The sequence below is a fragment of the Camelus ferus genome, chromosome 29 (genome assembly GCF_009834535.1).
Source record: "Camelus ferus isolate YT-003-E chromosome 29, BCGSAC_Cfer_1.0, whole genome shotgun sequence".
Classification (NCBI taxonomy): Eukaryota; Metazoa; Chordata; class Mammalia; order Artiodactyla; family Camelidae; genus Camelus; species Camelus ferus.
The window spans coordinates 14,849,184-14,869,686 of NC_045724.1; the positions used below are offsets into that span (position 1 = coordinate 14,849,184).

General features: G+C 51.8%; 1 protein-coding gene across 6 annotated transcripts in view; it reads right to left on the reverse strand.

The window, feature by feature from the left end:
• The window catches only part of PALD1 (phosphatase domain containing paladin 1), an 80,756-nt gene that overhangs the window by 32,787 nt on the left and 27,466 nt on the right, over positions 1-20,503 (reverse strand). For 5 of the 6 annotated variants that reach the window (XM_032470201.1, XM_032470203.1, XM_032470198.1 and 2 more), the window contains exons 2-10: positions 10,405-10,618; positions 7,445-7,547; positions 5,959-6,138; positions 4,685-4,849; positions 3,677-3,837; positions 3,407-3,482; positions 2,546-2,697; positions 2,079-2,181; positions 1,763-1,867 (exon numbers count right to left, since the gene is read on the reverse strand). In XM_032470201.1, coding sequence (XP_032326092.1) covers positions 1,763-1,867; positions 2,079-2,181; positions 2,546-2,697; positions 3,407-3,482; positions 3,677-3,837; positions 4,685-4,849; positions 5,959-6,138; positions 7,445-7,547; positions 10,405-10,589 — 1,230 coding nt within the window. In that variant the 5' untranslated portion in view covers positions 10,590-10,618. Of the gene's footprint in view, positions 1-1,762; positions 1,868-2,078; positions 2,182-2,545; positions 2,698-3,406; positions 3,483-3,676; positions 3,838-4,684; positions 4,850-5,958; positions 6,139-7,444; positions 7,548-10,404; positions 10,619-12,473; positions 12,578-13,196; positions 13,452-20,503 lie in introns of those variants that run through there. The other variant, XM_032470199.1, reaches the window with a different exon arrangement.

Sequence of the window (20,503 nt, forward strand, 5' to 3'; positions counted from 1 at the left end):
TGCAGGGACTGCCTCCCCTGCAGGCTCTGCACCCAGAGTCAGGCTGGGGCCCCCCGCTTTGCTCCAACACCATCCACCATGCAGGGCTACCCACAACCCACAATGAAGCAGCAAGTACATAAACACTTTTCCCTGAGCCAGAGGCCCTTGCTTAGGAGCTATGACCCTCCCTATCCCGGCATCCTCTGGGCAAGGGGCTGTCAGAGAATTCCAAGGGTCCCTCTCTTCATCTTTGGACCTCAGGTGAGAATTCTCCTGTAGGGTCAGGACCACCTTCTGGAGGACAAGGGAGATTTGAATAGGCCCAGGGAAAAAAAGGCCATGCTCTTGGATGAAATTTAATCCCATCTTTGGGAATCCAGGCCAGAGGTCAGAAAACTTTTATTTCTATAAAAGGCCAGACAGTAAATAGTATTCTGGACTTGTGGGCTACACGGTCTGCATTACAGCAGCTCAGCTCTGCTGCAGCAGCATATGAGAGCTACAGACGGAACAGAAATGGATGGGCAACACCTTGTTCCAACAAAACTCATTTACCAGAGCTGGGGGAAGGTGTAGCTCAGTGGTAGAGTGAGTGCATAGCATGCACGAGGTCCTGGATTTGATCCCCAGTACCTCTGTTAAATAAATAAATACATACATACCTAATTACGCCCCCTCAAAAAAAATTTATTTACCAAAACAGGTGGTAGACAGGAACTGCCCCACAGGCCATAGTCTATCAATCGCTAATCTAGACTTTCTAAGGGGAGAAATCCAAAATACACAAAAGCCTCATTTTCATGAAGCAGTTCAATGCAAGGTATTTACACAGATGACCCCACCGTGCAACAGGAAGGGGTCTTTGAGTAAGTCACAGCAGGTGAAGGTCCAAGAACACCTGCTCTGTAGGCACCCCCCCAAGTGCTTTATGACCTTATCTCAGCTAATCGTCACAACAACCCTATGGGGTAGTTACTGTTAGTGGCCCCCTTTCACAAATGGAGAAACTGAGGCACCAAGTGGTTTAGTAGGTTGCCCAGGTCCGTACACCTGCAGGTGACAGAGCCAAGACCAGTAAACCTCAACGACGACAGGCAGGTGTGACAGGGAAATCTGGGGTTACATGAAATAAGCAGGATGCCAACCTACACAAGAACACCAGAAATATGAAAACTGGAGGAAGCCAGCCCAAAATGCTCAAGGCGGCTGTGCCTGGATGATGAGAGATTTTTTTCCTTCTCTAATTTCTCAATTTTCCATAATGTAACACTGCTTTTAAAAGACATTTCTTTAAGTATTAAAGAAGAAAAAGACTCTGCGGACTTCAGATTCTTTCCATGCGCTGTGTGCAAACACTGTCAAGCTGACCTCCCCCCCGACCCCGAGCACAGGGACAGGCCTGCTGAGACAGCCCAGGGCCTATCACTCTTCCAGAAGCAGTGGCTGGACCAGACCCCAGCCTTCTCAAAGAAACAGCGATGTGTTATTAGCAGGGGAGCCAGGAACAGCCTGGGAAGCATCTGGAGCCAGAGGTCCCCAGCACCTCGCCAGCAGCCCCTTCCTCCATCCTGTTTATTCTGCAGCGAGGGGTCCTGGTCAGGGAAAGTAAACTTCCCCTCTTCCTGCAGGCCCAGCTCCCAATCTCCCCTTCCTCTGAAAACTGCTCTTCTTGTGGGAGAAGCAGCAATCAGGAAAAGTCAGTCTGAAGGAAGCCAGTCAACAGGCCTGACCAAACGAGGCTGCCAGGCTTGGGCAAAAGCAGCAGCTCTCCGTGCCTCACCTGGGCTGGGCTCTCTGGCCAGCTGCCTTCCAGCTTCCTCTGGTTTTCCAAGACTGCTTCCTTCAGGTCATGCAACTCTGCACAGGCGGTGATGGCTCTGTCCACCTGGTGCCAGGGACCAGGGCAGGGAAGGGGGACAGCAGCGGGGAGGGAGCAGGGCCAAGGAAAGACCGCAGGAGACAGAAGGGGAGAGAGAGGGGCAAAGAGAATGACTAGCCAGGAAGTGCGGGCAAGGGAAGAGGAGGCCCCACAAGTGAGGGGAGCGAGTGCCTCTCCCCTGCCCTGCCCCAGCTCCTTGCCTGGCCCCCTTGCTCACCTCCTCTACTATCTTCCTCCCCTGGGGCACAGTGTGGAGAAAGCTCTGTACCACCTGGAGTTGCTCCATGGGCAGTGGCTTAAGGGTCTTCATGGGGACAACTCTGACAAGGAAGGGCAATAGCACAATCAGCGCTCCCAAAGGCCTCGAGGACAGCCCCCTGTCAACACCCTCCCGCTCATCAGGCCGCTGAGAGGCACAAGACTGCAGGCTCCACATTCTCCTTCCAAATCAGTCTGAGGAGGCAAGGGGTATCTGCCCCACTGGAAAAACCGAGGCCCAGAAAGATCAAGTGACTTTCTCCAGGTCACCCGGCAAAGTCTGTGGCAAATCAGGAAATGAACCCCAGATGCCCAATTTCCAGCTCCAGCTGTGGGCTTCTGACGTCCCCACCACCCTGGGGCAGCCTTCCCCCTCCACTCCTCATCTCCGCAGCCCCCTGGGGCACTGGGTCCCACGGCACTCACTCCGGCCTCAAGGCAGTCCCACTGTGGTGAAATAGGATGAGGGTACCCAGGACCATGCCCAGGGTGGTCCTGCCCACACCTGTCTGGCAGCTGAAGAGCAGAGCAGGGGGAGGTCCGTGGGTGTCTCGGAGCAGCAGTAGGCTGGGGGTCTCCTGGGGAAGGACCATGGATAGCAGGTAACAACTGAGGACCAAGCTGGGGAAGCGGCATCATGACATCTGCCTCCCCCTCCAGACAGCTCAGCCTCTTGCCAAACCCCACAGCCAGATGTGCTCTACCTGCCCCCAGGAGCACAGGCCCTGCCTACTTTCAGGCCCCAGGGAGCAAAATGAGGCCTGGAAGTGAGGAGCACTCAGAGGGAACAAGGCCATATTTACACTGCTGTGAGGTGCAAATTCAATAAGGTGACCTCCCAAGGGAGTTGGGACAGGAACACCCCCAGTACTCAGGAACTATCAGCTAAAGAGTCTACAGGGTAAGAGTTTTTAGATCCAGGAAAGAAATGAGAAACTTGAGGCCAGAGAGGTTAGGAGATTCGTCCAAGATCACACAGCAAGTTAGTACCCAAGCCACAGCCAGAGTCCTGTCCTCCAGATGGTCAGCGCTGGGCTCTGTCATTAGAGAATTTACAAATACACACCCACACAAAGACACACACAAGCCCCACACACATACACAGAAACAAAGATGGGTACACACACACACACTCCCGACTCACTCAACTCCAAACACAGCACAGAATAAAGCCTTCCTCCAGAGGCCACACCCACCTCAGGCATCTCCATGGAGACAGAGCTTAGACACAGACCCACTCTCCCAGCACCCACCTGCACTCCCACCACCCCTTCCACCCCAACTCACCCGGAGGACACTGACAAAGGCATCAAACTGGGCTTCCAGAGGGGCTCCTTGCTCCGGCAGGGGAAGGCGGTGGTACCTGCCAGGTGACAGGGAGCAGCCCATCAGGCAGGCCACACACCCTGGGTGTCCCCACATTCCCGTGGGACAGACAGGTGTGGGGAACTCAGCCCGACCTGCAGATGGTAAGACTGAGGCCACAGCTGGAGGGCAGGCCCAGCGGGCACACAGGCCTAGCACACTGGGGTCTTGCGCAGGACTGGCCCTCGGTACCTGTAGGTGGGCTGCAGGAAGAGGGGCCGCTTGAACACCTCCTCAGTCACGTGTACGTCGTCCTCGGCCTGGATGGCCACGGCATGGGGCTCCCCCCGCAAGTCCTCGGTGTTGTGGTACACATAGTACGTATTCTTGCTCAGCTGGGCAAAGTCGTGAATCTAGACAGAGGTGGGGGGCCAGAGGGCCATGACAGACCTTCCTGGCGGAGTGCTGGAGCACCTAGGCCACCCAGAGGCCATGGAACTGGCCAGAGGTGCTCTCTGTGCCCTGGGAGTCCTGGTGGGACAGGGGTGGCTGCTGGCCCCAGGGAGCCACCCAGGCCTAGGCTGACATGAGCCACAATGGGGCCAGGTCGGAAGGGCTCTGCCCAGTGGGCAGCAGGAGTTAGCTAAGCCGCCAGACAGAAGGACAGGAGGAAGCCTGATCAGCTGGGAGCTGGAGGAGAGGAGGCCTCAGAGGGAGATGGGGAGGCAACCGAGGCCAGTGCAGCCTTCATTCCTGCCTGTGGATATCTCGGGGGGGGGGGAGGGGCACCATGACCCACTCACACTATTTACACACCTCTGTGGTGTGTCAACAACCTCAGAGACCCTGACAAACCTCCAGGCTGCGGAGGAAGAGGACAGAGGAACCTCAGAAACAAAGGCTCATCGAGAGAAGTGACCCAGCCCAGGCCTCACAGCTCACAGAGGGCTGAACTTCAGTCTTGGGACTTTGAGTCTAGTGCTCTTTCCCCTCCCCCAGACCCTTTTCTAAATGAGAATGCTGAGTATGGAGGAGAAAAGTGGGATGGGAAAGGGGCGGAGGCAAACAGAGCTGGGAATAGAAGTCCTTCCCCTGGCCGCCCAGGAGCCGGCCTTGCAGCAGCCACTCGCCCAAGCAGGGCAGAAAAGCAGGCGAGTGTGGGCCAGTGAGAGCAAAGCGCAGGGCCATGGGCTGGGGCTCCACTCAGCTGTCCGAGGCCTACCAGGGAGGGCACATCCCACCCACACCAGTGGCCCTCACCTCCTTCCGGATGGCCTGCTCCAGGTGTTCTGCCTGGACCCCGGGTCCGAGGCCCTGGAGGTTCTCATGCAGATGCTCCTTGTCTCGAGGTGTGTAGGGCACAAAGTCCTCGCCAGCACGCAGAAACAGCACGGGTTCCTCCCGCACACAGAAGATGATGCACTCCTACCAGGAGTCCAAGGAGGAAGGAACCATCACCACTGTCCAGCATGGACAGCCTCTCCATTGCCCCACCTCTGAGCAGGCCGTTCCCCCCCTCGATGGGCCCCTCACCCCACCCTGCCCCTGCAACCTGAATCCTACCCCAAAAGCAAAACTCAGTCCAAATGCCACTTGCTCCTGACCCTCTCTCCTCTCTGGGCCAACAGCCCTTCATCTGAATCTCATGGTGTTAATTTCTGCTCTGTATTAACATTATCAATGAACACATCTTTCTCCCTTCATGGACTGTAGGTTCTTCGCAAGTAGAGGAACCAACCTATAGTCCATATAGGTCCTGGTCCCTTTCAGGTCCTCACAATTCCCAGTACAGAGCCCTGGGTAAATCATTTGCTTGATAAACATCAGCTGAAAAAATGCATGCCCACCACCACTATGCAATGATTCAGTTACTGAGAACCATAGAGACAGAGAGATATGTGGGCAGACCCCATCCTGGAGGAACCTGCTGGGAAGATGGGATCTGTGCTCAGCTGACACCCCATTCCCACTCTGGTTCACTCAAGGATGCTCCGTTTTAACCCAGGTCAAATCAGCCTCGGGCTGCCAGCCATGAGTCTGCAATCACGGTAGACCCTCAGCCTCTGTCCTGGAGACACTCAAAGCCCCACCTCCACATCCACATCAGGCAGGAGAGAGGAGCCATTAAAAGCAGGCACATGGAGTCCAGGGGTCTGAGTTTGGGTCTTGGGACACCACTCAGGGACTGTGTCACTTATCCTCTTTGTGCCTCGGTTTTTTCCTCTGTCAAATGGGCTGACGTGAGGATGTGTTAGCGGTGACCATCACCCTGTGGGGTATATAACGGGCTTCCAAACTCTGGGCTCCCATGTCCACAGAGGACAATGCAATGCAATTCACCCAGAATTTTCCAGTCATTCTGGCCACAATGAACACTGCAGTATTCAAGACCTGGCAGGGCCTGGTCCTGGTCACCAGCCACCCTCCCCACCGTGTGACCAAGCCCCTCCAGAATGTCTTAAGTTGCCCCTTCTGGAAACCCCTTTCCCCTGATTTGGGGGGCTGGCCCCTGCCTGGGAAGTAGCCATGCTTACCCTGTGTCCATCCTTCTGGAGTTTCTGGAGGACCTGCCTGAATCCTGAGAGGCTGGGCTGTCCCATGCCAAATACAGTGTGCCTGCTCTGCGCCTGCCGGAAGTTGGGGGCCCCAAAGCTCTGCAGAGTGCCCAGCACATCCATCTTCTCAGCAACATCCTGCACCAAGAAGTAGCGGCCCTGGTGGGGGAGAGCCACAGGGGGTCACTCAGATGACTCAGGGACATCTTCTACAGACAAGGCTCTGTCCCAGGCCCCAGGGGATGGGGAGCAGGGAGATTGGGGCAGGGGAAACGGTCCTCAAGTTGTCTGCAGGCTCATGGAAAAAGCCAACAAAATATGTGACTATCTGTGATGCCAGGAATGGTGTTACATAGTGTGGAAAAAAGAAAGACCACTCCTCCTGAGGGGGAGTCAGAGAAGGCTTCATGTAGGAGGTGGCATCTGAGCCAGAACTTGAAGAAGAAGAGCAGGGAGAGGCACTCCGGGACCGGAAACTGAAGACCAAAGGTGGTCCTAGGGCAGGTCTGCAGCTCCCCAGGCAGAAGGCAAACACCTCTCACCTCCAGAGAAAGCCCATAGAAAAGGGGCCCAAGTAGGGAATCACAGCTAGGGCACCAGGAATCAACGAGGAGAAAAATGCTAGCCACTTCCCAGGGACCTGCAGTTCTGAGGATGGGCTGGCCTCTCTCCTCCCCAGCTGGGGGATGCAGTGACTCAGAGAAAAGAGGAAAACACCACTCAGGGATCAGGTGAGAGCAGGAAGAGCCAGAAGATTCATTCCTGAGCATGAGGTCATGTCATCCACCAGTTTACCCATCAACCCATCCACCACCACCCACTATCTAGACTCTCTTTCAATGAATACAGTTAAAGCATCATGATTACCATTCATTTGTTCATTGATGATTTATTGAGCACCTACATTATACCCAAGCACTGTTCTAAAGCCTGGGGCTACAGCAGTGAACAAGATACATGAAAAGTCATCTTCCTTGTAGAATTTACTTTCTAGGGGATATTTAAGGCAAAAAGATAGACAGATAGACAGACAGCTAGATCGATAGATTAATCTAGACAGATCTACAACTACATCTATATCTATGTGCCAGAGAAGTTCTGAAACTTCAAAAGAGAATGGGATGGAGATTCCCTACGTGGGGGAAGCAGTCTGGGGCCCCGGCACTTTAAGGCTCCCATCCCTGTTCTCCCTGGTGCTCCAAGGGAGGGGTGTGGGCAGGCTGGGGCCAGGCAGTGGACAGATAGGGAGAGAAGAGCAGGGGGCTCCAAGAGTTGGGGAACAGATCCCCAAAAACTAGAGGGTGAGGGGAAGTGGGATCAGACCCCAGAGGATGGGTGAGGCAGTGAAGCAAAGGGGGACAGTGGGGAAAGCAGGAGGAGGTTAGGAAGGGAAACAGTGAGGAAGGAGGGCAGGGAGCATAAGGAGAGATCAGAAGGGGGAGAAAGGAGCGGGGCCAGACCTCACCTGCACCAGGTAGTGCTCAGGGGTGGCATCGGAGAGCCGGCCCAGCGTGTAATGGGCCTTGAGAAGCTCATCGTGAATCTGGAACTCCTCCCTGCAGTTGTACCTGCCAGAGGCAGGATGAAGACCAAGTCAGGCAACCTCTGTGGCCAGGGTCCACTCCACCCTCACCAGTCCCACAGTGGGGCCACCCCACCCCACCCACACAGCTACCCATTTATGGCAGACTGTCCACTGTTCCCCAGTATCCACTCTCCCTTTCTTCCTCAGCAATAATACCCTGGAACTGTGACCGGGCCAGCCAGCTGAAGACTACATGTCCCAGCCTCCCTTGTGGCTCGTGTGATCATGTGATTCAGTTCTGGCCAATGGGATGTGAGGAGAAGTGACGTGTGCAACTTCTGGGCCATTCCCTTAGGGGAAGGTGTGTGACTTCTACTCTTCCCTCCATCCCCCTGGCCAGCATCCAAAAGTGATGACAGGAAGTTAATGTTGATGAAGGCAGGGCAACAAGAGGAGAGGAGCCTGGCTGATCATGGGGCAGCCAAATCAGCCCAGAGTACCTTCTGGACTTTTGAGTAGAGAGAAGCTTCTGTCTTGTTTAAGGTCTCCTTAAATAAGAGTTACTTTGGTCCCAGATGGTCCCACCATCAGACTGTCTCTGAGAACAATCCCCACACTGACAACCCCACAGCACAGTGAGGCAGTTCAGGACACAGGTTTTGGCATTGCATGGCCTGCACATGAATCCAACTCCATTGCTTTGTAACGCCATGGCTTTGGCATTACTTGCTCTGTCACTCCACTTACAGTAATTCACACCTCCTAAGGGCTGCTTCGAGAAGTCAATGCACGAATGGAGTAAGTGCTCAGCCCAGTGCCTCAAGTACAGTAAGCATTTAGTAATATAATTATTGTAACTAGTAGCAGTTTTACCTCCATGCAGGGCCATTTCAAACAAAGCCCTCAGGTACAAATCCAGATTTCTGAAGATGCTAAACCAAGGGGAGGTCTATGCACTCAAGACACAAAAAGCTCCCATGCTGATTCTAACAAGGAATAAGACATAGCCTCCCAGAGCTCATAATCTGGTGTCTGCTCCTCTTTACAAAAGAACTGCGTCTAGAAAAGGCAGGGTGGTGGAATGAGTGGGGTGGGGAGCACTAGATAGGAGTCCAGAGACCTGGGTTCCCTCCGCCAGCCCACACAATACTCATGGCATACAAACCCCCCAAAACTAAGCTTTTGTATCTAGATGAGTTTTCTTTCTTTTTTAAAAATTTTTTTAACATTTTTTTATTGAGTTATAGTCAGTTTACAATTTTGTGTCAATTTCCAGTGTAGAGCACAATTTTTCAGTTATATGTGAACGTAACTATATTCATTGTCACATTCTTTTTCACTGCGAACTACCACAAGATCTTGTATATATTTCCCTGTGCTATACAGTATAATCTTGTTTATCTATTCTACATATGCCTGTCTAGATGAGTTTTCACATCTGATCTAAAAGCTATTAGACCAGGAGTTGGCAAACTTTTTCTGTAAAGGACCAGATCGTAAATGCCCTAGGCTCTGGGCCACACAGTGTCTGCTGCAACTACTCAGCTCTGCCGTTGAAGGGCTCCGCGTCCACTGACAATATGCAATGAATGGGAGTCGCAGGTTTCAGTAAAGCCTTATTTACAAAAACAGGAGATGGGCTGGATTTGGCCGGAGGGATACAGTTTGCCACCCCTGACTGGATGATCTCTAAGGTCCCTTCTACCCCCAACAAGCTACAACCCAAGGATCACTGTGTCAGGCCGGCTGCAAGAGGCACACTCAGTACCACTTCAGGGGATTTTCACAGCAGGTCAGCCACACCACAGTTAAACATTTTGAATGTCATCTCCACATACCCTGATAAGGAAACTGAGACCCTGAGAAGGGAAAGGATTTGCCCAAGGTCACAGAGCAAGGCAGAGGCAGAGCCAAGCAGGCTCAAGACATGTGGTTCCAACACTGTGCTCAAGACCCAAACCCAGTTTTGTCACCTGCTGGTTGAGAGGCTACACATCAAGTCCTTTTTATGTAACATCTCTTTTCCCCGCCTGATCACAAGCACAGTATTGTATCCTGATTACAATCTGCCTGTCAAGCCCCAAAGCCAGCAGGCCACATCTATCATTCCCACTCCTCAGGTTTCCTTATACAGAAAATCCCATCTAGGGACTTCCTACCTAGGGACTTGCTAGGTCTCTGCCAAACCTCTATGCGTGGAACATATTTAATTCTTAGCTCACCATGTCCTACTTCCTCCGTCCTGGAGAGGTCCAGAGGCAGGGGAGCTTGGTAGGCAGATGCAACTTGAGGCAGGCTTCCCAACTCACCAGGAGACAAATCCAATGCCCCTTCTGTCTTCCCAGCCTCAGGCGCCCAGCACCTGCTCCTCTACTGGCCCCACAGGACGTATGCAGTGTGTCCAGGTCTCTCAGAATATGAGGCCAGAACAAACCCTCAGCCCCTTCCCAGGACCTAATTAGGAGAGTTGGCCAATAGTTTCCAGCTTTTTCAGCCCAAGGCCCTTTAACGGCCTGGTGTTAAACTCAGTTTCAAACCATAATTACAGGTTATGAGAAAAAAAACATCTAAATTTTATGCATCTAAGTATATAAACTTCCTTTGAAAATGTTCAACAAAAAGTTATTTTCAAAAGGGTGTCCCTCCAGCCACTCCTCCCTCTCCACACTCCCTGGCATCATGGACATGGTGAGTAATACAGGCTAAGATCCCCAGCAGACACCAGCTCTGCCACCCACTTACTGTGTGACTCCAAACAAACTGCTTAACCTCTCTGGGCCTCAGTGTCTCCATCTATGAAAGCATTTGGGAGACATTAAGTGCTGTATGCCACCACCCCTCCAGGTAGCTCTCCCAGCCATGTCTTCCAGGAAAACGATTACACTCCTCCTGTCACTCACGTGATCACGACGGGGGCCACCTTGTTGGGGATGATAGACTTGGCCTTACTGTTGTGCAAGCTCGTGGTCTGGAAGGAGTTTATGCTGAGCGAGTGTCGACTGTCCATCGTGCCACCATCTTGGAGGCCCTCAAAGGGGGCACTCGCCGAGACCGTCTGCTGGGCTGTGCTGGCCGTTGTACCCATAGTCTCCCAGCAGCCTCAGGACCCAAGACCTGTTGGGTAAAAGGACATGCAGTCAAGGAGCAGGTGGGAAAAGCCACAGCAGGAAGGACTAAGCCCATCCCTAATCCCCACCCTATATGCAGACAAGAAGTCTGAGGCCCAGAGAGGACCAGCTCATCCTGCAGCTGGAGACAGAGGGCGGGTCTACTGCCTCCACACTGGTGCTCAGCAAAGCACAAGTTTGCTGAGAGCCTACTATGTGCCTGGCCCTCTGCTGCTGCTTTGGGGGTAGTTATGGACATGGAGAGACAAGAAGACGTAGGCCCTGACCCCTGACAGTTTACAATCCCCGAGGGAAAAATAAGACCATTAGGAATGGGTTAACCATCCCCACCAGGTCAGGACCTAGGGCTCTAAGTGACTGGGTCTGGTCACATAGAGGCCAGGCCTTCCAGACTGGGGGAAGTGGGAGGCCATCATAGGAGGGAGAACCAGAGGCAAGAGGCAGAGGGAGGTCAGGAGATGGATTTGAAGGATTTGGAGGAAACAGGACACAGAAGAACATGCTAGCTGTGAGTGTCACAAAATGAGGCCAGAGAAGTCCAACTGGATGAGTTCTCAGCAGATCAAGAGTTCAGAGAAAGCACCAGGCCCCCGAACTCTACATCAACAGTGTCAATATCGTCAACAACATCTCAACAACCAAAGCTTTTGCTCGACTTCAGGCATGTCGGCCATCCTCAGGGACTCACACGTCCTCTTGCAGGGCTCTCTGCCTGGGAAATAGTTAGGGATGTTTGCAAAAATTGAACAAGCGTGTTTTGTTGATCACACTGTTGTTTATAGTAGCAAAACACTGGAAACAACCTGCAACAGGGGATTTGTTGAATAAATTATGGGACATTTCTAAGGTGGAATGTTAAACAGCCTTAAAAATATCCTATTGATGGATGTGGAAAGATACCTAGGCAACAGGGATGGAAGGAGCAGGCTACAAAGCAAGTGCAGGCTATAATCTCATTTTACTATACTAATCTCATATAACACATAAACGTGTATCAGGAGAACAGTCTGGGAGGACGCACATCAAGATGCTAACCCGAGTCATCACCAGGTGATGAGATTATAGACAATTTTTATTTTCTCCTTTTTCCTTATCTGCATTTTCTGGTTTTTTGCTTCTGAACACTGGGTAATAAAACCTACTTAAAACAAATAAAAGAATGGCTGAGGAAGCAGGCCGGGAGAGCTGCTGAGAGCTGGCAAAGGGTACAGGGAGAATTGGCTCAGCAGTCTGAGAACCAGCCCGCTGGCAAGGAAAGGGGCTGGGAATCCCACATGGACCCAAGCAGCAGCTGGCCCCACATGGCACTGATGGTCCAGGATCAGGAGGGGGAGGGAGCGACCTGCCCCACCAGCCCCCACCCCCGCCTGCACCCTGAGATGGTTCCCCTCTGCAGAAGCACAGGGATGATAAGCAATCCTGAGAACCTGAAGACACCCCTCCAACCCCTCCCAGATGCCTTCAGCTGGGCATGAGCTGCTCCCATCAGTGGGGACTATCTGATCCCCACCATCCACACTTCCCCCACCTGACTCTTGCCCTGCCCTCTCAAAACCAGCAGCAGCACCTCAGGAAGTGGATGATGGGGTCGGGGTCAGCATGAAGCCTGGACTCACACTGTGCCCTCTCTCCCCCAGACCCAGAGTCAGAGTTGCTTGTCCCAAGGTAGGTGCTCCCCAGGCTCCCCCTCCCCAGAGCCACCTAGACAGAATGACTAGACTCATTCTGTCCCTCCCAGAACCTTCCCAAACCACCACCCATCCCCCCCCACTCCTCCAGTCCAGTCTTGTCATCCCTGACAACTCCCAGCAGCTGCGTGACAGCTCTGTGAACACACACACCTTGAGTTTGTAAGAGCCTCATCATGGCTCTCCAGACCCGATCCAGTTTCTCTCTCCTTTTTATTTTTTCCTGGTGGAAGGCGGAAGGTGGAAGGAATGAGCCTCTGTTCCCAAAGAGAAACATAGGCAGCTCAGAGCGGGTGGATCCCCAGTTAACCATCAGCAGAGCCAGACCCTTCTCTCCATTTTGCCTGTCGCGGCATGCCCCCAGCATGGCTCGCCAACACTCCCCAGATCCCTCACCAGTCCGGGCCAAGGAGGCAGGGGTGGGAACAGCCTCCTCCAAGAACAGGGGAGCAGGTTGCTGTCCCAAAGGAGGGAGTGACGGACAGGACATGGGAAGGGCCTGCAGGAGGCAACAGCTGGCTACAGCTGCCAGCCAAGGCTGGGCCCTTCTCCCACGGGGCTGGGCCAGACCTGACACCTCCATCTCTCCTCCCACCTCCCCCCACCTCCCCCACAGCTCCAGCTCTCTCACCGGCCCCACAGGCAATGAAAGGCCCCAGCCGGTCCCTGTAAGGACAGCCAGGAGACAGTATCTGTGCACAGCTGCAGGAGTGGGGGAGGCACTGAATCCTCTGACCTGTCTCCAAAATGTCTAGAGGAGGGTAAAACATCGGGCTTCCCAGGCTTCTCACTCTGCAACTCTCCCCTGAAACTTCTTACAACCCCGCCCAGAGTCAGCCTCCCTTCATCCTTGCTGTGGGGCCGTTGGCAACTTACCTCTCCTCTCTGGGCCTCAGTGTCCAGAGCCACAAAATGACAGTGAGGGATGGGAAAGCCCTTTCTAGCTTCAGATGGATCTCGCTTCTAAGACTGGCAGTCCTAGTGGTCACTCCACTGCTGTCCAGGGTGAGGGGTCAGCAAGGGCAGGGGTGTGGGTTGGGTCCCCGGTGCTCAGACGTCTGCTAGGAGGGAGCATGGGGGCTAGACTGGGATGAGACCAGACAGTAAGGGGGTCTAAGAGCCTGAATTGTTTGCAAACAACTTTGCCTTATTTTCCTGACTTCTAACTAAAAGCTGGCATTTCCTTCAACCACAAGTGAAGGCCGCCCCTGTTACGTGGCGGAGACAGGGACATGGTGGCCATTGAGCTCAGAGACATTTTCACATCACACTGCAGCTGTGCAGGGATCAGTCATCGCTTGCTTGACATCCCCATGATGACCAGAGCCGGGATCCCAGCGCACAGACCTGGGGTGACAGGACTGGTCAACCCTGGGCAACTCAGCACCTGGTGGTCTCAGGCCCCCATGGTGGGATCCGAGGTTCTCAGAGCCGAGCTTAACTCAACAAGCGTGGAGAATGTGACCATCCAAGAGAGAAGCCTAGCCTCACCTCACGAAGCAGCTGTAAAGAAGCTGCCGTGCCATCTGCAAAGTGAGGTTCTCCACACCAGGAACTGTCAAACCAATTGCAGTCTGTCTGTCCATCACACGGGGCACGTGTTCTGAAAGGTACGCCCCAGCTGAACGTCCCCACCAAAGCTGAGCAACAGCAGCCTTGTCACTAGTATCTTTAAAAATAAAATTTAACCTTAACTTACCTAATGGATTATCTCGTTAATGCAAGAATAACTAAGGACACTTACTACTTCATCACCAATTTGGTTTTTAGTATTTTGATAGCTCTCAATAAAATTCACCCCCCTGTAATCCCATATATTTAATTTTGTGCATTTAAAAACATTACTCTGAGAAGGGGTCCGAGAGTTTTCTGCCAGATTGCTTGAGGGGTTCTTGGCAAATAAAAAAGGAACCCCGTGCTTTGAGGGAAGAACATTCCCTACCAAATACAGGTTCCCTTCCCCTTTCTCCTTAGCTTCTGTTTGTTCACATTTCAAAGCACCTACTAAGTGCCAGGCACCATGCTAAATGCTTAACATTATGGTCCCCGCCCCCAACAACTCTGCAATGTCCAGGCCTTACTGTGTCCATTTCAGGTGAGGACAGCTGACCTTTGGTTAGTGGCAGCAGTGGCAGCAGTTAGTAATGGCTCCTCATCACAGCTCCCTGCCTCGCTCCTCATCACAGCTGACCCTGACAGCAAAAGCAGCCCACAAGCTCTCACCTCCCTCTTGGATCTGTTCAACCCCCATTCAGGGACCTTAGGGACCCCCATCCTCTCCACTCTCTGCCAGGGCACCCAGATACGGCCTCCCAGAGAGGCAGAGAGATACAGGGTGTCCCACGTAGGGAAGGAGGACTCCAGGCCCCATCTCACTCACAGAAGCCCTCAGTGACCAGTTACAAAGCCACAGAATCATCTGGGCTGCAGCTCGAAGAGCATCTGAGAAAGTTCCACACGTGGACATGCCATCCTTCTGCCTCTGAGCAATCACATGGCAGTCAGACCTGAGAGAAAAGAAATCGCATTATGGAATCCTTGGCAGAGAGGTGACCTCGATTCTCCAAGAAGAATCAAATTTCAGGAGCTGGAATATTAGCTCCAACTCATCAACTAGCTGCCTGATGCTACAGTATAAACACCCAGCCTGCTGGCACAGTGAGCCTCTCGTCAAGGGCAGTATTCAAGCCAAGGGGATGCTGCAGACGCCCATTTTGGGCCCTAGAATAGGGGATGACAGACAAAAGAGGTTCAACAGCTGATTCCTAAGGCCCCAGCTCTAAACATCTCAGCAACCCAAGTCCATTTCTTTTCATGTGGTTCTTGGTAGAAGCGAATTGTCACCATTCATGTCTGTTTTCCCATTTCTAGTCCAAAGCTCACAATTGCCACCCCTATTCTTTGTCCTGGTCACAGAACTGCAGCCATGAACTCCAGCTTGTCAAATCCTGTGGGCTTGGAAAAGATGAATAGTGGCTTTTCCAAAGCAGATTCTGGCTCTTGGAACTGAAGCAGAAAGCTGGCCATCTGCTTCTGACCCAGCCACCACCCCTCCCTGTTCCTTTGTCCTGCCTTTCCTGCCCCCAACCCTCTCACAAAATCCCAAGTCCTGCCTTAGGGAAAGCTCTGACCACAGGAGCCTCCGCAAACGGCTGTTACCAAGGGCCCTAAAAGCAGAGATTCAGAGCTGGCTACACCCCCGGAGGTCAGCTAGTTCAACCTTCTCTTTCTATAGATGAGGAAAGAGACCCAGAGAGGGAAAGTGATGAGCTCCAAGTCATATGGGAAATGGTCACAAAGACAGAATTAGGACCCAGGGCTCCTGCCTCTCAACCCTAAGCCCCCTGGCTGGGTCATGCTAACACTGGTCTGAGGCACAGGGGAAGATTCTCTTGTGAGCACAGGGAGATGGTACTGAGCAGACATTGTACCGCTAGGGGGTGCTGGTCGAGAGTGTGATTCCTGTACCTGCCGGGGTGAGCAGGAAGGGGAGGGTCTCAACAGGTGCTTGAGATAGACAGTGACCCTAAGTGTTGACAGGGGGACGCCAGAAGGGCCAATGAGTGGATCTCTGATTGCAAAGCATTTGACATATACTATCTCATTTAATCCCAAGAAAAGAGGTGCCAACTCTTTCAACTCAATATTAAGTTTACAAAAAATCCAATTAAAAATGGCAAAAGATTTGAAGGTTCAAATGGATGTCAAATAAGCATGTAAAAGATGTTCAGCATCTTTTATAGCATGTTACTCTGTCATCAGCAAAATGCACCAGAAAAACCAATTTTAAAAGACCAACAATGTCAAGTGTTCGTCAGGTTGTGGAGGAACTGGAGACACAGTGCTGAAGTGTTAATATCACACAGCTACTTTGGAAGACAGCTTTGTAGCTTCTTACAAATTTACACATACACTTACCATATGGCCCAGCAATTCTATTCTCAGGTAACTAACTACCCAAGAGAAGTGAAACCATGTTCCAAAAAAGGGCCTGTGCACAGCAGTATTATTCATTCATTATAGCCCCAAACTGAAATCAGCTCATATGTCCATCAACCAGTAAACAGATGGAAAAATGAAATGTCTGAATTCATATTCATATAATGAAATACTACTCAGCCAAAAAAAGGAAGCCGTTACTGATATACACACAACATGGATGTACCTCAAAAACATCACACAAGAAACAAATCAGGCCTCAAAGACTTCAAACCATATAGCCTCATTTATATGACGTCATGGAAGAGGCAGAACTACAGGGGCAGAAAGCAGATGGATGGTTGTCAGAGGCAAGGGAGTTGACTGCACAGGGGCTTGAGGGCACCTTTTAGGGGAAGGGATGGCTCCACACAGTGAACACAGAGGTTACACAACTATGTACCTTTGCCAGTGCTAAACTGTATGCTCAAAAAGGGTGAATTTTTTCATAAGAAATTTGCCTAAATAAACCTGTTAAAACCAAGAGGAGTTCGTCCCTCTAGTCACACCTTCCTCCTTAGCTCCACAGCTCACCTGCCATGCAGCCTCAGCCAGCCTCTCTCTCCGGACCTCAGTTGCCACGCCTATGAAATGAGGACAACAGCAGTACCTCCCCTGTGGGGTTGCTGTGAAGGCTAAAGACTACAGCTGACCCTTGAACAACACTAGGCTTAGGGACATTGATCCCCTGAGCAGCCTAATGTCTGCACCTGCAGTTCCACATGCATGCATTCAACCAAGCACAGACCGTACAATACTCCAGTAGGTATGTATTAAAAAATATTCACATGTTAAGCAGATTGCACAGTTGAAATCTGTGTTGTTCAAGGGTCCACTACATAAGGTATGTAAAGTCCTCAGAATAGGGCCTGGTCAGCAAGTGCTCTGTGAAAATCAGCTGTTCCCACATCCCACACTGCAGGGAGCACTGATCCCTCAGACTTAGGAGCTGGGCTGTGTTACTGAGTCCTGGGAATGTGGCTGGTCCACACAGGGATGTGGTACAAGTGTAAACTACATACTGGATTTCAAAGACTTTGGGCAAAAAAAAAAAAAAAAAGTGAAATATCGCTTTAACAATTGAAATTGATTATACTGTCAAAATGATACTATTTTGATACATTGAGTTCAATAATATATGTTACTAAAACTAAGTTCATTTACTTCTTTTTACTTTTTTATGTTGCTATTTAAAATGACACACATAGCTCACTATATACAGGTATCCCCCATTTTTCAAAAGTTCACTTAAACACCACGCTGCTTTTACAAAAGACCTGCATTAATACTGGTTTTCGCTAACCTAAAGAAATCCCAAGAGGATTTTGCTTTTATGAAAAAAAATTGAGAAACAAAAAACAGCGTTGAGCGTTTGTTTTGCAGGAGCCATTACAGAGGCAGCGTGCCCCGAGTGGCGAGGATGGCACCACCAAGCTCCTGCCCTGGGAACCACACTCAGCTTCTCAGCTTCAGGCCCCACAGCTCTGAAACGTGTTTGTGAGCATCCCTGCTTGATCTGACTTATTTTGTGCACTGTTAGCACAAGATACGTCCTAAGGTAGTTGCTTCTCCACTTTACACCTTTTCAGCTCACGAAAGCTTTCACAGGGACGCTCACTTTTGGATATCGGGGAAGCCTGTATTTCTGTTGGACAGTGCTGCTGAGTCTCAAGTTCTCCATGGTCCCTGAGGCCCCCTTCGGTCAGCTAAGGGTCCTGAGAGTTGAGCCCAATGCCTGCTGCGGGTAAGAACTGAATAAGCCTCTGTCTGAGGCATGAGGAAACCCCAGGAAGGCAGTGCTAGCATTCCCACTTAACAGATAGAAAAGTGAGGACTCCCTAACATCCTCACACCTAGTTGGCAGAAACAGTGGTTTCAACTCTCTCTACAGAAAGCATAGACTCTGGGGCTGAAATAGGGCTGATTCCCATAGCTACCATGTGTTAGTTGTGTGGCACGTGGCTTCACTTCTCTGATTCATAGTTTTTCCAACTATAAACTGTACCTCCTTAATCAGATCATATGGGAATGAACAAGTGGACATGTTTTAAGGTGACACCTACCCAGCCCAACACACAGCAAGGGCACAACTCGTCAGCAGCCCTTCCTAGCACCCCAGGCCCCACCCTCCTGCACTCTCGCCCCACCTTCTCCATATCCTCTCCCTGCAACCACTGACTGGTACCAGATCTCCACCTCCCTAGCCAGGACCATGGCAGTGCCCAGACCCTGCCTATAAAAGGAGCAGGCTGGAGGAATAAGTGGGCCCAGCAGCCCCCTGGCTCTCATCCCAGGCAAACACCAGAGCAGAGCAGGGCTGGACCACAGCAGCTGCTCCACTCCAGTAATACACAATTTTAACTCTCCCCATTTCACTCTGTCCAGTAAGCCACTGAGAGAGGTTTCTGTCTGCTCCTGGCCTTAATGAAGAGCCAGGAGAGCCCAGCTCTGCACTGAGGCCTTGGGCAAGTCCTCTGCCCACTTTGAAAGCCCATGCATAGATGATCAGGTTTGCACTGTTACTTGGTCCAACTTCTCTGCCACTACCCCCTGGCCCCTGGCTAGACCAACTACAACAGCCTGCAGGAGCCTCCCTCCTTCCCTCTGTCCCGCAGTGATTCAGCCTCCATGCAGCTGCCGGATGCATCTTTAAAGCTCAAAATCACACTGTCGGCCCTGCTTAGCCTGCTTAGCCGTTTCCTCTTCTGTAAAGCGGGTGTCGTAAACCCCGCCTCGCCTCCCTTAAGGGTTGCTGTCAGTCACAGAGAAAAACCACAAAGATACAAAAAAGCCCCACGAGTCTGTAGGAATGGAATGATTATCATGGGAACACAGATGACCACAGGCAGAGGGCACTTGGGCAGAGGTCATGTCATTTCCTTCCATCACGCTGTCACATGCAAACCCCTCACCCCGGCAGACAGGCCCCCAGCCCCTACCCTTGCCATGAAGCACCACCCACTGGCCGTGTCCCCCTCCTCCTCCCAACACCCCAGGCCCTCTCTTCCTTACAAAAGCTTCGCACCACCACTCCTCTTCCAGCTCATTCACGTGGCTGCCCCTGCCCGTAGTCCTGGCTCAAATGTCCCCCCTCAGAAGCCTCTCTGAAGAGGTCCTGACTATGCTGTCTGCCCACATCCCTCCTCAGTCCTTCTCCAGCTTATGACCTTTCACTTTTCAGTTGCCTCATTGGTGGGATTATGTGTGTAACAGCAGACTCCCCAACTTTCCAAGAACAGGACAGTGCCTAATTTGTCCACGCTGTGGCCGCAGGGCAAGAACAGCATCCAGGCCCCAGCAGATGCTCAGGAAATATTTCTGAGATGAATAGGTGACAACCTGAGGGCAGCTGCAGTTTTCAGGACCCACAAAGGAGGGCCAGGCAGCAAGGAGCAGGTCTCACACTCCCCTCACCTGGACTGCCCTCCTCCCCCACCCACCCCCATTCTACCCACCCTTAGAAGTTAAAGCCCAGCTCCTCCAGGAAGCTCTCCCTGACTACAAACTCACCCCCACCTCTCAACTCCCACAGCCCATTGTAAGCATCACAAAGTGTGACACTCCATCCCCTTCCACTGCATGCTGTTCCCAGCAGGAGCCATCCTGTGTCCTTCCTGGCTCTGTCCAGCTGCCTGGCTCACGGGAGGAGCCAGATGCACAATTGCTGATGCAACAAAAGCTCCATCACTTCACCTTCCCAGCCTGCCCAGCTCCTTGTTGGGACCAAAGATGGCACTCAAAAAAAAGCAGGCACAAAAGACAGGGAGATGTTTAAACATTATGGTACTTATTTCTGAGTTGGGGGAATAAGTATAGTATTTATTTTCTTTTTCACTTATGCATCGTTTCTAAATTTCCTACAATGAACATGATTACTTTGGGAATTTTGTTTTAAGTATAGTTATTTGTAACAGTTTCAAAGTTGGACAAAGGTCATGGCTCCTCACCCAGTGCACCCCCAAGTCCCCCTGTGCTCCCTCAGCTCAGGGCCTTTGCCGCCCTCTGCCTGTGGCCACCCATGTTCCCAAGAAAATCATTCCATTCATACAGCCTGGGGGAGTGGGGTTGTGTCTTTGCAGTTTTCCTATCTTTGCTACTGACAACAACCCTCAAGGGAAACAAGACAGGGGTTAAGGTTCCCACTTTGCAGAGAGGAAACAGCTAAGCAGGGCCAACGATATGAATTCCCCAGGGCCACACGGCTT